Here is a 17010-nt window from a genome sequence, read left to right as displayed (position 1 = left end):
CCTTTATCCTATCCTATTGGACCACGACTCAGGCGACTAGAGTCTTGACTCGGTCGCTGTGGCAAAATTAGAGTCCATGGAGCCCAACGCCAGTCTATCACCGATGCCACCGGCCCAACCAATTCCCGCCTCACCATCAGCAGGACCGAGAAAACGTTCTATCCATGAAGTCGATGATGCGGCGACCCCTTCTCCGAACGCGAAGCGTACATTGACTGAATATACTGCCGAGAATCAGGAGAACCGTGATCCTTCGCTGCCTTCGCAATCGGATGAGGTTCTCCCTCCGACGGATAATTTCAGGAATTCGTTCCAACGGCCGACAGTTGAGATTGTTGTGAGGAAGTCTTCTAGTGGTCAGAACTCTCCGAAGACCGCCTCGAACCCGGAGCCAGATGCTCCGGCTTCTAAGAAACGGAAGGCGACGACGGCTACCAAAGATGCTAAGCAGCAAGAAAAGGATGTGAAGGAGCGCCAGAAGCAGGAGGAGAAGGCGAAGAAGGAAGAAGAGAAGGCCAAGAGGGAAGAGGAAAAGGCCAAGAAAGAAGAAGAGAAGCGATTGAAGGCTGAAGAGAAAAAGAAGCGCGACGCCGAGCGTGACGAAGAAAAGCGGAAGCGGGAAGCTGAACGAGAGGAAGAGAAGAAACAGCGAGAAGAAAAGAAGAAGGCCAAGGAGGATGAAAAGGCTGCTAAAGAAGCCGCCAAAGAAGAGGAGAAGCGCAAGAAGGACGAGGAGAAGGAGAAGAAGGCGCGAGTAAGTGGCATCTCCAGGCACAAACACCCAGACATGCTGACCCTTCGCCCATCTAGTCACAAATGAGGTTGAACTCTTTCTTCGCCAAACCCCCGGCCAACTCCGCTCCTTTGGGGCAGAGCAACACTACTGTTTCGCCCGGGAAACCTTCAGCTTCGAATGATATCATCCATGAAACGCCCCAGGACCAGAAATCGGACTACGAGCGGGCATTTCCCGCCTTCTTCTTACAGTCACATACAACTGTTGCACCTCCCCATCGCTTTGAGCGTGACTATGGATCACTAGAGCACGTACGCCAAACCATTGATGCGTGTCTGAACGCTGACACCCCCGCACAACCACGACCCTTCCGCCCCTCTGAGGTCTTTCATATGATTCCATTCCATCGTAAGAGAGGTCGGGCGGCCGCTTCCGTGAAGGATATTCTTTTACAGCTACAGAAAGCCGAGGACGATTCCACGAATCTCCCCCAGAATCAGAGCAGTGGGACTTCTACGAGACCAGAAGATCTTTTGCGCAAAGTAACTATGAAGTCACTCAAGTTCGGCGAGGATATACGCCCTCCCTATCAGGGAACATATACTCGTCGTGTGTCCGCGTCATCTGCCAAAAGACTTTCACGAAACCCATACTATCGTGGCCTGCCGGATACAGATTACGATTATGACTCAGAGGCAGAGTGGGAAGAGCCTGAAGAGGGCGAAGAGCTGGACTCAGAAGAAGAGGAGGAAGGCAGTGACGACGGCGAGGATGACCTCGACGGTTTCCTCGATGATGAAGACGATGCTCCTGCCGACGGCAAGCGTCGCTTAATTGTCGGTGACCTCGAGCCTGTTTGCAGTGGGATTCAGTGGGCTGCCAATGGAGTTGATCCCGAGCTCCAGGTATATCAGATTCAAACCATCTCCGACGCGGTCAAGTTCCCCATCGATCCTTTTTCAACTGCCTACTGGGAAAAGCCCAAGCCGGCACCGACTGCAAAGCGCACTGCCGTGCCTATCGCTTCTGGTCGTCCCACAGGACTGGATGTGTTCCGTGTTCCTGCTGTCCCTGGTGGACCAGCGGGCACTGCTCTGCCCCCAAATACAAAGGCCAAGCGACCATTCCCGCCGGAGCAACTTGGTGAATTTAAAGAGGCTGTTGAAGGAAACGATCTCAGCAAGATCGGGTTAGTCGAGATCTTAAAGAAACGGTTTGTGCTCCGATGCCCGCTTCCATACATTATGCTAACATGTATATAGATTCCCCAAGGTATCTAAAGAGACTTTGAAGGCTACCCTTGACCTGGTCGCTGTTCGCGTGGGAGAGCGGGAGGCCGACAAGAAATGGGTATGTCGGTGATGCCCTAAGATTTTGCGTACACTTGCATGAGTATGAACGGAGTTATGGATTGGCGACATGTCTTACGAACCATTTTGACCCTCCTATGATTTTCTGTATGTTTCTCGGGGTGTCCCGGATTAGCTGCATGGGTCAAATGTCGGCAGACCCGATTGTGCGCGTGTTGTAGTATATCAAGTATTGTATCCCTGCATGTGAGGGTAGTTTGCCACTCAAAAACGTCCAAGCGTGGGTTATTTTTCCACAGCATTTCTCTGGGCCAGCGTGTTTCCGAATATTACAGAATACTAGGATAATTTATAGCTGTTGAATATTAAATACAGGTCAAGTTCTAAACGATACATCAGAGGTATAAAAGCGACGCTGACTCCGCAAGTTGAGGGGGGGAGACGGACGAATGAGGGGGGACTGTCCACCTCACTCATGCATTGCCAACGCATCGTCTTGTACTCGGTACCTCCCTTGCGCTTGTTAAGATCTCTCGAGTTTGACCGTGTTTGACTCTGAGATTCTCTACCATCTCCCCTCTCTACCTCCCTTTTCCTCACCTTCATCCTGGACTTGGACTGTTCCGATCGAGTGCATCGGCACTCTTCTGAGAACCAGCTGGTTTTCTTCCCGATCGAGCCATGCGATAAAGATCCGCCGCCGGCTAGGGGGGGTTTGCGACTGTCTACTGTCGAAATGGTGGAATCCCAGCTAGAAGATTACTCTTTGGCTGTAGCCAGTATGTTGGGATCCACCCCCCTATTGCAGCCCAACCTAACCAACACCAACAGTGCAATTACCTGCTTCCCCGGCTAACCCACCATGTGACTCGCGGGCGCAAGATCCCACATCGGTGCCTTTGCCTCCATCTCCATCTCCTTCTCCATCTCCATATCCGATGTTGCTACTGGAAAACGTGGGGACAGGTGAGTTCGGTGGCTCGGGCCGTCCCAGTCCCAGGGTAATGGCCACTACCAATGGAAACAATGCCGTTATACCTACGGCGCCCCAGGTCTCTTTTGAGGAATTTGCCACCCGCTACCATCAAACCCAGCGCAAGCAGGCCCAAAGGAAACGACTGGAGAAGCGCCTGCGGGCTACCAAGGTGTCTATTGGCGTCTCCGCGCGCATGATCCGTGTCGGGCTCACTTCACAGCGAGGTCTCGTTGAAGCGCTCCGGCACGATGACAAGGCCAATTTCGTTGCTCTCTACCACACACTGCATGATATCCAGGAATCTTGTCACTCATCCTTGAACGATGACCAGGCGGACTCCATGGAACTCCCGTCCGGCATGGACATTGATCGTTTCCCGGATTTCCTTCACCAGATGAGCCCGCAGTCCAGGGCTGACTTCCTAGAGATTCTGCGGCTGGTCCGCTCTGACTCTCAGTTCTTGGTCGACCGGTTACGAAGCCTGTCTTCGTCCCAACTGGCCGCTTTTACCTCCCCAGCTACTATTCTGGACTCCAATGATCCCGCTTTTCCTTCTACCTCCCGTGCTCGCGGCCAATCCTATATTAGTCGAAGCCAGGCTCAGTCAGCCGCTTTTAAGGACCACGCTTATGCCTTTGAGAGGACCGATCCACTGTCTATACTTCTCTTTAACGTTTTTGCTGCCCCCTTGGATCCAGATACGGCCGAGTCCCGCTTACGGATGGACGTGTGGTCTTCCGTCTGCGCTCAACTAATCTCCCATGGAAGTAGTAGATACTACCCTCTCATCGGCCAGATTCTTACTTCCTGGACTATTGGCAGCAATTGGAAAGCCCGCCCCAAATTTGAACTCTACCTTATGGATATTTTGCAAACCGGTGCTTTTCTTTTGGAGCCTATAACTGCACCGACCGGCTTGGACTTTGATATGGATGCCTTGGATCCACTGCGAACGGACGTTGCAGAGGAGTTCTTTGCTTCGGCTGTGGATGACCTGTTCCGCGTACTTGACGATCCAGACGGCGGCTTCCCCCACGCTGTTCTTCAGTTTGCCAAGGCCGTTTTGCGGAAACTGGATAGCCCCGAGAGCCGTAATCGCTTCTTGGAGTTTTTGTTTGTCCAGTGGTTCTTTTCCAAGTTCCTCTATGGCGCGTTGACATACCCTGAGGTATGAGTCTTTAGTCCGTGATGTTCTTATGAGACTGACAGCATTTCCTTTCGATAGACGCACGGTCTTCTCCTCGACTTCCATATCAGAAAGGATGCCCGCGAGAAGTTGTTGAACCAGGTTGGGCACCGTGCCTACTCTCAAGTATTTGCTGTTTTGCGTTCAATGTACGTTCTACATCATGTCAATGTTTGGTGCTGGTGCTGGTGCTGACGACTCCTAGGCATCATTTCTCGATCCCTCGTCCAATTATCAAGGAGCGTGTTGAGAACATGCTCTCTCAAGTATCGGTTGATTCTCCCATCCCTTCCTCACAAACACCACCCCCTCGGCGAAATCCCTCTTCGGCTTTCCTTATGATGTCTGCTTTGGATGTTCTCACGCTTCTAGACGCTCTTTTCCAGCAGTCATCATCTGCTTCGTCTCTGCATTCACCAGCCTCTGCATCTATGCATTCACCCACCCTCTCACCCTCCTTCAGCAGTCGTCCAGAGTCTATGGAATCTGCATTTATCCGTTCAAAATATGATACTTCAAGGCCCACCTCAAACAACGGTTCCATATTCTCACTCAGTTCATCCATATTAGCCGCAGGCAATGGACTGAGTGAAAAGGCAGCTCGGATCCGCTTTGAGTTAACTGACCTGGATCACCCTAATGAGCGTTTGAGTCTAGAACATCCCTCAAACGAGCATTGGGCAATATTTTCGGTTGCAGCAGACGGCCATGGTCTGACCTGGAGTCTTCTTCCGGAAAGTAAAGATGACACCTCCAAAAGTGTGGTCATTGAAAGCGATGATGACGCACACTCCACTCTCGGGCTGGATGAAAACCATGAAGCTTTGCAGACTGCAATCGTTCGTCTTGTCAAAGAAAATCGCATCCGAGACTCGGACGATGAGTTTTTGCCCCGTACACAAAACATGTCTCTGAAGCAGCAATTTAATCAGGCCATGTTCTCCTGTCACCATGACTCCGATTTTGTCGATGCACACTACTGGTGGAATGCTTCAAGGCAGCTTGGGCAGCGGGCGACACCCAGCTCAACTCGGTCAGACGATTCATGGATCCTGGGTCCGATGCATGATTCTTACAGTCGCTCGTTAAATCAATCGCGAGCTGTGATTGAGCGTTGTGAGAGTGATTTCTTATCTTTGGATCACAGCCTCCGCCGACTTCAAACTCAGGTCCAGGATCTAATGGCCACGTTTTTCAAGATCCGTGATAAGATGTGGTACATGACCGATGTCAAGAACTCCATGAAGTATGAAGAGGCTAAGCATGTGGCTATGGCTTTGAAAACGATGATCTACTCCGCTCGACTGTTCAGCCAATATCCTGAAGAGCAGAGACCTCGCTATGGACCTCGGTCGCTAGGCGGGTCCTTGTTCCAGAAGCCTGAGGTGCAGGTCATGAACATGATGAAGGCACCTAGCAGTCAGGGTGGACCGAACAAGCTGTCGGATGAACAAGTCGAGCTGACCCGAAAATGGTTGTCACACAATGGTATTGAGAATTTCTGCAAAGGAGAGGAGCGAATCCATCGCTTCTGCTACGAGGTCCGGACGAGCATCAACAAACTAGTGGGTGAGACGATGGCCGAGACGCCAGTGCTGTGGGCAAGTGAGCTCTTCCAAAGGGAACGCTCAAAGTATGAGGGCTACGGTACTCGCGCCTTTCCGGGCCTGTCCATGCCTATGACCCCTCGTCCGTCAACAGCGAACGATGAAACAAACCATGCTTCCCAGTTCTATGGGGGCAACCTACCGGTGCCTGATCCCATGTCTCGCTTTTCTCAAGATACTCCTTCACTGGGTCGCAAGCCGTCTATCCAAAGTATCATATCCGACAAGTGGCGGCCTCAGCGAGACATGCCGTCAATTGATGTCTCCTCCCTTGGAGGGTCCCCAGGCCGCCCTGCTTCAACGTCGACTGGTGATACTTGCAGTACATTCTGGTCCGCGCCCCAGCGTCACCCCATGTATGCTGCGAGTGTATCAAGCGCCTATTCGCGGCCACCGTCAATGTTCAGTGAAACGGCAGCCCGTCAACCCCGTCGTGTCGAACGCAAAACACACGGGAAGGCGGCTTTCATGGACGGGTTGAGACAGACTCTGACTAGTCTACTTCTCAGTGACCTAGGCTCGCCAGTATGGAGTTGTGGCAGTGAAACGGACGCCTGGTTCGCGAATGCGCTGAACCAGAAGCGGATCCAGATCGAAATGCGGAGACGCGCTGCTGTTCAGAGGTTCTATGCTGATTATGAACAGCGGCCTCAGCCGCGTGGTCTGAAAAATCGTCGGAGCAGGTCTCTCGATGATCTCCGTGCTTCTGGTCATAAAGCCGCTAGTGTAGAGGACTCGCCCAAGCTATCACAGCCATCTGATGACCAGTCGGACTTTTCGTATAAGGCTGTTTTCCATCGGTTGATTGAGGTGTTCTCGCGCCACGGCAGTCCCTTCGTCAAACTCAATGCTCTACGCGACCTGCGGTCCTTGGTGATTGCGTCGTTGATCTCGCAAGATGCAGGCTCAACCACGACGTTCGCTACTGGGGAAAGCGACATACGGAGCAGCCCTCAACAGCTTCGTCGGTCGCGCCACAGTTTCTCGGAGGTGCAAAGCCGCAACCTCCCCGAGATGGACACGGTACTACCCTTATCCACACCGGAATCCGTGACCGGTGGCTCCAGGCGATCCGACTACTCCACTCCTTCCGAGTCACAGATCGTGGCAACGATGCGCGACCTCATCTTGGAAGTCAAGCCCAAGACCCTGTTCAGAGATCTTCAATTCATCTCAGCGTTCGTTCCAGGAGATCAACTAGACCAAACCCGTGGCACGGCTTTCCTCCAGTTTGGTCTAGCGGCACTAAGCCTCAAAGAAGAGATCTGTTACAGCCTAGTCGAGATCGCAGACCGCATCGTTTCCCAGGAACTGTCTCGTCGTCATCCTCCCTTCGCATCGGATTTCAAACCCCAACCTGGCCATGCCATCCAAGATGCTGCAGGCATGTGGATCATCACCGCAAAAGAGGGTAACCCAGTCGCACAGCGCGAGCTTGCCATTCTATACCTGACTCATCCCGAGCTTCTGCCGCGCGTGACCCTCCCTCTGACTCTTCCGCGGGATACATTCAAGGCTGAGATGATGTACCGCCGAGACAAGGACTCAAAGTCGGATCCGCAGAGCATGTGTCTGGCACTGCACTGGATGCAGTTGTCTGCCAGTGGGGGTGATACCCTGGCGCGAAATAGGCTTCGTGAGCGTGAGGAGTTTGACTCTATTGCATAGAGTTGTTTTCACTGTTCATATCCCTGGCATTATTGCCTCGGGCACTTTCCATTCTTTTTCTCCGCTGGTTCGAGATTTGATTGTCTTCTTTGTCTTATTTTTCTTTTTCTTGTTTGGTCCTTTCTTTGCTCTGCATATATATCTATATACCCCCTTCGGGCGATGCAATCTATTTGGTGTTTTTGAGGCATTCATGTACTTTGGTGGTCTTGCCTAGGTCTTACTTCTGGGCTTGGCTCAGGATCATGATTGGCGTTCTTGAATACATTCAAAGATGTGGTGGTGGTTGTTTCTAGTTTAATTTATTTTTTCCCTTGACCGTTCCGGAATAGCTGTACGTACTGCATGCGCCAATATCTGCGGGCTGAAACTCAAAAGACATAAAACAGAGGCTCATAGGACATTGAACTTGGCGTCAGAAACTAGAGTGATATGATCTTTTCCCGTTGTAGACCACCGTTCACCTAGAAAGGCAACGAGGTATCCCCAAGCGGTTTCAGGCATCGGGTGGATGATCGGGCCGACGTCATCGAGGGCCCCTCCACTTGACCTTATCAACTTCCTCTTTCTTTTCTCTTGTGACTTTCCGACTCTTTGACTCTTTTGGTCTGACTCAGATTTCCCGGTTATTTCCCCAGCTTATTCCATCAGGTGCTCAGCCTCTTTCCAGCTGAGGAGCGGCTTGTGATAGAATAAAAATAAACCAAGCCACACCATTCTGATTTCCCTCCTCTCCCACATCCTTAACTCTTCACCACCTCCAGTGTCCACTTTCAACTCAACCGACACTTCTTTTCTATCTACCAACCCACCATGACTACCGCACCACACATGCCTGCCAAGGCGCACAGCTCCGAAGACGTGCACGCACGGCCAAAAGGTAACTCCAAACCACACCCACAACCGCAACAAACCAAATTAACCTGTCACCCTCAAGGCATCCTCAAGAACTCCAACTCCTTCACCGGCCATGCTCCCTCCCCTGTGACAGCCGCCTCGCCGCCCACCATACCAACGATCTCCGAGCCGGAAGAAACAAAGGAACTCACCCTGCAAAACACCCTGCAAAACGCAGGCCGCCGGAGATCCTCATCGACCACGCGGCCAGGTACAAACTCGCGCCGCCAGTCCGGCGCCGGCGCCATAGACGAAAACGAGCCTCGCCTCAAATGGGACGAAGCAAACCTCTACCTAACCGAGCAAGAGCGCACGGCAAAGATGAAGATCGACGAGCCAAAGACCCCATACGCCCCGCACTACGACCCCGCCGAAGACGACGAACAAATCCGCCTCGATGAGGCTCAGGATTCCCTCCTCGACGCGCAGGGTATCGCTGTTGATGAGCTTGAGCTGGCTAAGCCCTCGCATCGCAAGGGTGTTTCTGAAGAGGAGATTCCGGATTTGGAACTTGGTGAGCCAGAGGAGAACGTCCAGCCTGTGGCTTCGGATGATCCTCGCGTGTTCCGGGACCGCAGTATGAGCATGGACTCGCATAAAAGCGAGAAGCATGTTCATGTTGGTGGTGGGGCGAATGGCTCGGATGCGCCTGCTGATGATCCGCTTTTGAGTACTGAGGAGGCCCGTGAGAAACACCGTCATTTTGAGGAGCAGCGGAAGAAGCATTATGAGATGCGGAATATTAAGGAACTGCTTGCGTGAGTTTGTGTCTATCTTGTTTTGTTTTGGGGTTTGTTCTTCCGCTAATTTTCTATTTCTAGTCACCCCGAGGATGTGGACGAGGAAATGGAAGATGATGATGGATCGGAGCCTGCTCCCCCACCTCCTATGCCTCAAATGCCTCAGCGTTTCCGCAGTGGACAATAGGAATGAACTTGGTTTCCCTAGTCATTTCCTTTTCTTTGATATTCTTGGTCTACTTGCTTCCCTTACGGTGGAATCTCTAGATTTCGGATTGTCTTCGCACTAGTCTGCTTTCTGCTTTTTGTCCATGAATATCCCCCAGCGCAATTTCCTACTCTTGGTCTTCCATTCGTTTTCGTTTCAGCTTAAAGCTGTTCCACAGGCAACGTGTTGCCCTCTTCAACCCTAGTCGTTTCCTCTTGTGATACCTTCTCACAGGGGTTCAATGTACTAAATCTTCAAATGGAACACTTATAGTTGTTGGCTCTGTAGTCCCTCGTTGGGATAAGCTCCAGAGATCTGACGATCGTCAAACGGCTTTGTACTACGTGGTAAGCGAATCACAGAAGAGGCAATTCAATATATGCGCAGAGCATAGATAACCTTTGGGTTTTAGAATACGCTGTCTCAGAATCTATCTTGAGTCCTGGTGCCGACCTAAGTAACATGTCATGTGAGACTAGCCCAAGCTCATTTACGTCACTGCAGCATAATACCTCTCCCTTACAAGAAGGCCCCAGGCTAAGATTACGATAAATGGTAGCATCGAAATGCGCTTGTCGTGCCAATGTATGGATCATGGATACCGTCTTTCTTGCGACCAGGTTTCACCTGGCCTCGACCGATACAGTCAACAATATGCGAAACAACACCCAAAATATCACCTATCCCAAGCAAAACAAGACGCAGAGCAGAGCCTGCAGTCCGTTTCATGAGGTATTGTATCGAGTGTCAGTCTGGTACTGTTCGTAATGGCCCGTTCACAGGCGAAGACGAGCTCCATGGTTATCTCTCGAGCCCTGCCTCTGGACACGGTTTCGATTCTTAATTGGAGTAAAAGTACGGCATACAAAAATTTAACTAAATCTAAAACCATTTCTTTTACAAAATTAACATACTGTTACCCGGCATCATCTCTCTCATAAGATATATCCAAGTGGCACTGCGATCTAGATCGAGTGACCAATACTGTTGGAGGAAGAGCAAAACCTTGCGTCGATGGAGTGCACCGCTGATTTTCATGACAGCCTCCATCTCTCGAGAGACAATCTCTTGCATCTCCGGAAGCCCTCTGCATTCGGTTCCCAGAATGAACAGAGGCCAGACAAGATCATGAGCGAAAGTTTCCCGGTTCGAGAGGGAGCATAAATGATCCAAAATTGAGTCTCGGGAGGCTTGAGCATTGGAGTCCGAGGAAGAATCATTTGTCAATACCCGATAGCTGTAAATCAGGCTAGCATGATAAAAGATGCAAACCAGATGTTGGAAATCTTGTTGTGCATGACAGCCCTGTAGGTGTATTTTTTGGCCTAATTGCGCCATTCTATGCCTTGCCACTTCCACTTCACGAGTAATCTCCTCAATTTGGGTTGGATCCACGGTAGACCTTTGATCATATGCAGCTCGTTCAATCTGTGTCACACGATGAATAACACGCACAAAGTCGCTGAAGATAGTGATATCGTTTGAGTTTTCAAATTTGGCCCCTGTGAGCTCATCTGCTGCATTAAATGTCGTGAGGCCTGCAAACACACTAGCGTAATAGTGTTCGTAAAGAAGGAACGTGTCAATTTCGTTAAATGAGGTTGCGCGAGAAGATGAAGAGGAAGCCTGCTCTCTCCATTGGAGTATCACTCGAGCTGCTTGGAGGTGCATTCGCCACTTGATAGGCTCTGCGCTAACGAGCTCAACGTTATATAGTATGAGCATTGAAGCGAGTGCATATCGGATCTCGCTGGGGTCAATATTCCCAATCTGTGGGATTTCCCTCTCTCTCAAAGAGCTTATCTGCTTCGCCAGCAAGGCTAAGGCAGTATTTCGTAACTGAAGTGATATGCCTTGCAGATATGTATATCGAGGGTGATCCTGCCCATATTTGTATGCAAGATCTTCGGAAGAGAGAGACAGCATAGCACAAAGCACTGTTGGTGACATCCATGCGAGAGGAATGACAACTTCTCGCCATGGATTCGTAGGTCCATCCACCCAAGCAAGCTTCCCTGCAATGTTTCGCTGAAAGTGCTGCATCAATTCCAACGTCGTAGGGTCAAGATTCAGCGCTAGTCCACGATCAATCGATGTGAAGTAACGGCTAATGGGTGTAAATTGATTCAGGGGATTATCTTGACAATCCTTATGGAAGTCGGGGTTTGCCTCTGCGGATGCCAGAACTGGGAGCAGTTCTCCTGCTAATTTTCCCCTGCTAGCAACCCCATGACCCCATTTGAGAATGATCCCATAGCCCGGGCATCGTAGTCCCCGGGAAAGGCATTTTCTACATTCTGGTAGGGTCCGATCGCAATTTATACGCCGAGCCTTGCACTTTGGGCAGTCTTGTCCAGGTTAGCACGACAGCCCGAAAAAGGATTTCGTGCCATCTCGGTACCTTTGTCTGCACTTGCATTGCTCAAATGGCTTGTGGGCATCTGGTGTGTTCAAAGAATAGAGAAATGACAATGATATGGCATTGCTTAAATTGAGGGGCAACTTGGGGTTGGCTGCAGGTTCCAACGCCAGAAATCGTAAAGAATTCAAGACGTGAGTAGAGAAGGAATGCACCAATCAATATGATATGTTCAAAAAGAGGAGCTGATCGTGTCACTTATGTCTGCGAAGTGATGCCGGATAATGACAGAACAACTGGGATGAGAAGCCATCGAATTTGGTACAGGTTTGGCGATCACGTGGGCCACTATAAATCAAGAGTTCATCCTCAATTCAGTTCTTCATCAGTAACATGAAAGGTAGGAGACATATCAGCTTCGATAACTAGAAATAATCAAATATCTAACTTTCTAAGTAAACAAGTAGGTGCCTGCGTTGTATAGTGCTTGTCTTAGTCGTGGTGGACGGAACTGGATATTTGTCGTGACCATTCATTTGACCTGAATAACTTCTATTGAGGTACTTTCTTTCGATGTGGGAATCGGGTAACCCTGCTCTGCCCAGCCCTTCAGCATCTGCTCACATATCACTTTTTGAGCCTCGCGTGTATGTGAAGGGTTGAATCTACCACTGGGTGACGTTAATGCATAGTTTTTCGCAATGGGGCATCATCTAATTGTTTAGAGGAGTCGTTGCTTTCCTTGACGAGCTCATCGTTTCGATATTCAGCATTGGTCCAGGATGTCGCTATACCACGTTAAGTTAGCCAGGAACTTGAAATACAGCTCCCTCTGGGTGACAAAGAGATCTTCAACCTTCCATCACGTTTACAACCATCCTCCCAGTCCTCAGTTAAAAAAATGTAGAAAGTTGCCATGGCTAACGACCACGATCTCTTTCTCCCGTCATTTCTTCAACCAATGCCTAGCATCTCGAGAACGGGCTGGCCTTTTCTCTTGTTACTTCGTATCTCCCTATCTACTTTCATAAAGATCTAGCTCCATTTGCACCGAATATAATAGAAATTAGATTTACTTTATCAGTCCAGCCCTCGTCCACAAAGCTCAAGTCCACTGCCAAACTTGCTTCGTCAATCTCCTTGCGCAAACTAATAAAGTTTGTTGGCATTCGACATATCGGAATAGGCTTGTTACTGGTAGTTCTGGCAAGTCTCTGCCTCGAGAAATGCCGAATGGAAGAGATAGTGAATGATTGATACTAACTACACTGTCAATTAAACTTTTCAATAGGCTTTAGAAGAGAAGGTGTCAATATAAACATGGACGTCTCCCGTGGACAGTGGATTCATAACCGATGGATCCTGCCCCACATTGAACCTTAATTTCCCGCCTTGGCTTCCCTCTTCGGACTAGCGGATGTGGAATGAGGGACATACGCAAAGCACGTAGGTCTAGTGGGTGAAACGTCGTCGTGGGAGGAGCGTGTTATTCCAATGTTGGAGTTGTAGAGGAGAAGGTGAGGTAAGAGAGAGCTCTAGCTATTATATCTCAAGGACACGGCATTCTCCAGCATTCACCCACTGCCCAGGATAGGAAATCTCCGATACCCCTATTCTTTGATAACAAACCTTTAGAAACCCTTGCCCTACCTCTATAGAGAAATCCTTTTACCCGAACTTTATAGAAGAAATAATATACAACTGATTAGCCCATGCAATGACCACAGTAACTGTCTTCTTCCGAGACATTTTGTACGAAATATAACAAGGAAACTCTCAGGAATACGTTCCAAGATGAACTGAAAGATCCTGTTACAGCTCAGGTACGAAGAGACAATATCAACATAGTAGCATTCAACAAAGCAACTAAGGATGGAGAAAGAAAGAAAGAAAGAAAGAAAGAGAGATGGTGAGAGAACGAGACACGATCTAAATACATAAGAATTGTCACGGATCCTGCCTAGGCTATAGTCACCTGTTACCCACTCTTAATCACAATAAGATGGAGACACCCCAGAAGATTCAAGTGATATCTTAGCTAAATTCGGGGTGCGATAGTTGTTGAACTTGAACGTGGAAATTTTGAGATGTCATAAGATGGTTGTATGGACCATCACTAGTAGAAAATGAAGCAGAGTTTGCGTACGTCCGGGCCGTTGTCGGCATCAAGGCGGCACCAGGTCCATAAGCCTAAGCTATGGGGATCCCAGTCATGAGCGAGGCCACATTCTTGGGACCGAAAACGTCCTCAAGACTGAGCCAAGAATACACCAGTTCGTCCGATTTGCCCTTATCATAAGCAACATCATCTTGGATTGGCTTTTTGTTCTTGCAGAACACTCTCAGCTCTTTACATGCCACATCTCCATTCTTCTTCAAATATTCCCGCATCACGTCGCCAGCGCTCGTGACAATCCGACTCATCACCTCAACTCCGCCAGATGCAAGTCCCATTGCACGTGCACCTTGGGCCGAGCCTTGCGCAACGTGATGGATGAGAATGACGATGTTTGAGATGAAAGACTCATCAGGCATATACGCCGACGTGAAATATTGAACAAATTTCTGGTGCTCCTTGTCTCGGATCAGTCTGAGTAACTCGACGGAGCGTTTGTGCATGCCGAAGTAGTTGTACATCAAGATAGGCTCCTCTTCAAATAGCTTGCTCTTCAGGAAGGCTAGAAGCTGCAGCGTGTCGATGTTATGGGTATTAGACCACTTTCGTGCAATGATGAGTTCAGGATTGGCTCCCTGAAGCTCCTTGCCGGATGATTCAAGCTTCGATTTCTGCGAAAGCTCGTCCAAGATCCTGTCAATGTTTAAAATCCCGGCATCTTCCTGAGGAGAACCAACGTACTGGGCGAAAAACAAGTTCGCGACTGCAGTGGTGGGCTTGAGCAAGCGGGTATTCTTGCCGTTAGGTTTATGGAATCTTTTGCTCCGGGAATCGCGGGCAAAATTGGCAGCGGATGAGACGCCTGCGGCCAACTCTAGCCTATTCAGCGATTCATTGGCGTTCTTTGGCCGCGAACCAATGAAAATATGAGACTCGCCATGGATCTTGATAAAAGCATCCATATCAGGCCATCTCAGATCTTTGTGTGTTGGAGACCCTATGACGAGGTTGTGCAAGAAAGCTAGTTGTTGGACGTCGTACCATTGGGTGACGAGCTGCTGGCCAAGAAACTGCATTCGAAGATTGAGGTTGAACAGGATCAAGCCGCAGAGGATAGCGTGCTGCGAGAAGAGTGCATGCTTTTCGGGCGGGGAGCCAATTCCATTGAGTTTAGACCGGACTCGAATATCTAGGAACAGATCTTGTATGATCCATGACTTCACTGTTGACCCTATATTTTGAATCTCCTTGTCACCCTCTTTTGGCCAAAATTTGGGCTGAGGGTGTGTTCTTGACAATTGCAGGTAGTCATCAATAGTCTTCTGGATGCGAAGTCCAGACATTCGGAGGTCTCCAAATGCACCCAAGGTACTGTGTCGCATGATATGATGAACGTCGAGGAAGATCTGGGAGACGAAGCAAAGCCCCAGAGTAACCCTTTTGGTCTTGGCAAACTCAGTAAGGCCTCGAGTTATCGCGTCCTCGGTAGGCATCTGGATTTTGAATGTATCGACCATGCAAAACTCTGGCAAAATCGAAAGAAGGATGATTTTGTCTTCGTTGAATTTCTGACCCAGAGACATCCGCTCTCTGTCCGCTTTCGGATTGTAGGTGCCGAAGTAGCCTTTTTTAAAGACTGGCTGATGATTGACCTGGAGAACATCTGCGAAGGACTCAAGTAGGACCTTGGTTGGCACATAGCACCAGTCGGCTATATCAGCCATGTTCTTGTTGTATGGCAGGCCAATCTCAGTGGATGGAGACGCGGAAATGCCGCGGGTAAAAACAGCGAGGTTATAGACAATATTCTGGACATCATCCCTTTCCCCCGTAAGGGAAGTGCGCCAGTCAGCCTCCACCTCCTGCACAAGGCCTCGGGCAAGTTGCAAAGCACTGTCAGTCACGACAGCAGCATTCATAAGATCGATTTTCTTATCTCGATACTCCGACCAGGTCATGGAAATGAATATTCGCATATTGTTCAAGTCCTGAAGTAAGCAGAGGGTCTTGAAGAACAATTGACTGAGATACGAGTCTGCTGCCTCATTGTCGTCCTCTTCAACAACAGTCACATTGACCATCTTCTTCGATTCTGCGGGCGTCGGTTGAGTTTGCGCAGCAGCATCCTGGGGTTCCTCCACGGTGAGAACAGCAAATTTGTTTAGAAACCTGTCAGCACCGGCGTCGTCACTTTGAGCCTCAGAAGTCGGCGGTGGCTGCTTAGCGTCGGGCTTCGAGGGCTGGTTGGTCTTCCACTCAAGACTCTCGCAGATTTGCTCCAGCGCGGTGATGAAATGAGCATGATGCTTGTTGCCTGTAGAGTCGCCCTGGCCCAAGAACCAGGAAGTGACCGCTTTTCTCAATTTGATGGCGCGTTTCGCGATGGTGAGAACTGACTTAGGTACCGTGACAGCAGAACTGGCAATGACCTCGGCGAGCTTTTGCAGATCTTTGATAGTTGCACTATAGTGAAATGGATCTGCAACTGAGCCATCGTTTTTGCCTTTGCGTTTGCCCTTTTCCGCGGTGGAAATGGTAGCAGAGAGGGCAGGTGGTTGATAGCCACATTGGTTGGCTGTCTCCAGTAGCCATGTTGCAAATGTATTGGTATCCGCTTTGTAGCGGGTGTAACTACTCTGCAAGAATTTAGGTAGCATATTGGCGATTGAAGGCCAAACAAGTGAAAAATAGCCGCCGGCTGGTCGAGGAGACCAGCATGTGGTTCAGTGAGGACCTGTTTGGAGAGGGCACCCAGCTGAGCGGGACCAACTAAAAGTGACCTACCGAGCTGGCCACCCCTCCAACCATAGTACCATTAAATAGTGTCACGATTTGTACTGTATCCAGCCAATTGGACATATCAATGACTCTGTATTGCATTACCCCTATTTCCTGCTATTTATGGGCCATTTCTAATTACGTGACTAACCTCCGGATATACTGTATACCCGAATTGGTGGCATGGTAGGTGGTTGAAAAAGGTGAGTCTAATCATGTACGGAATTTTTGGTTAGGTGGCCAGCTCGGAAGGGAAATACGTTATACACTCGCTAACTTAAAAGTCGAACAGGACCTGCTAAATCATTTACTAAAATCGGGTCAGGATCAGCTCTGGCACCTAATCGGGACGGGCCATAAGATATTATGCAGGATACAGATCTAGCTTAATCATGTATAGAGCTACAACCAGTTCTATCAATCAAAAGC

General features: G+C 49.6%; 4 protein-coding genes across 4 annotated transcripts; 3 read left to right on the top strand and 1 right to left on the bottom strand.

Moving 5' to 3' along the window:
* Positions 1–76: 76 nt before the first annotated feature.
* On the top strand, positions 77–2478 carry PENARI_c002G05157 (putative chromatin assembly factor 1 subunit A; the record flags this gene model as incomplete). The annotated part of the gene is made up of 5 exons (XM_022627495.1): positions 77–754; positions 811–1949; positions 1999–2086; positions 2402–2421; positions 2475–2478. The coding sequence occupies 5 exons, from the start codon at positions 77–79 to the stop codon at positions 2476–2478; spliced, it is 1929 nt and encodes a 642-aa protein (XP_022492704.1).
* Positions 2479–2782: 304 nt separating this feature from the next.
* Positions 2783–7483, top strand: PENARI_c002G10294 (uncharacterized protein; the record flags this gene model as incomplete). Its single annotated transcript, XM_022627840.1, has 4 exons — positions 2783–2825; positions 2878–4190; positions 4248–4357; positions 4414–7483. 4 exons carry the CDS (start codon positions 2783–2785, stop codon positions 7481–7483), a joined length of 4536 nt encoding a protein of 1511 aa, XP_022492984.1.
* An 813-nt stretch (positions 7484–8296) lies between these two features.
* On the top strand, positions 8297–9307 carry PENARI_c002G03353 (PP1-complex regulatory subunit GLC8; the record flags this gene model as incomplete). The annotated part of the gene is made up of 3 exons (XM_022627360.1): positions 8297–8363; positions 8421–9138; positions 9202–9307. The coding sequence occupies 3 exons, from the start codon at positions 8297–8299 to the stop codon at positions 9305–9307; spliced, it is 891 nt and encodes a 296-aa protein (XP_022492355.1).
* Positions 9308–13877: 4570 nt separating this feature from the next.
* PENARI_c002G04306 (uncharacterized protein) lies at positions 13878–16460 on the bottom strand (the record flags this gene model as incomplete). The annotated part of the gene is made up of 1 exon (XM_022627435.1): positions 13878–16460. One exon carries the CDS (start codon positions 16458–16460, stop codon positions 13878–13880), a length of 2583 nt encoding a protein of 860 aa, XP_022492150.1.
* Positions 16461–17010: the final 550 nt, after the last annotated feature.

Source organism: Penicillium arizonense (assembly GCF_001773325.1).
Source record: "Penicillium arizonense strain CBS 141311 chromosome Unknown PENARI_contig002, whole genome shotgun sequence".
Classification (NCBI taxonomy): Eukaryota; Fungi; Ascomycota; class Eurotiomycetes; order Eurotiales; family Aspergillaceae; genus Penicillium; species Penicillium arizonense.
This window is presented reverse-complemented; position numbering and strand designations above follow the sequence as displayed.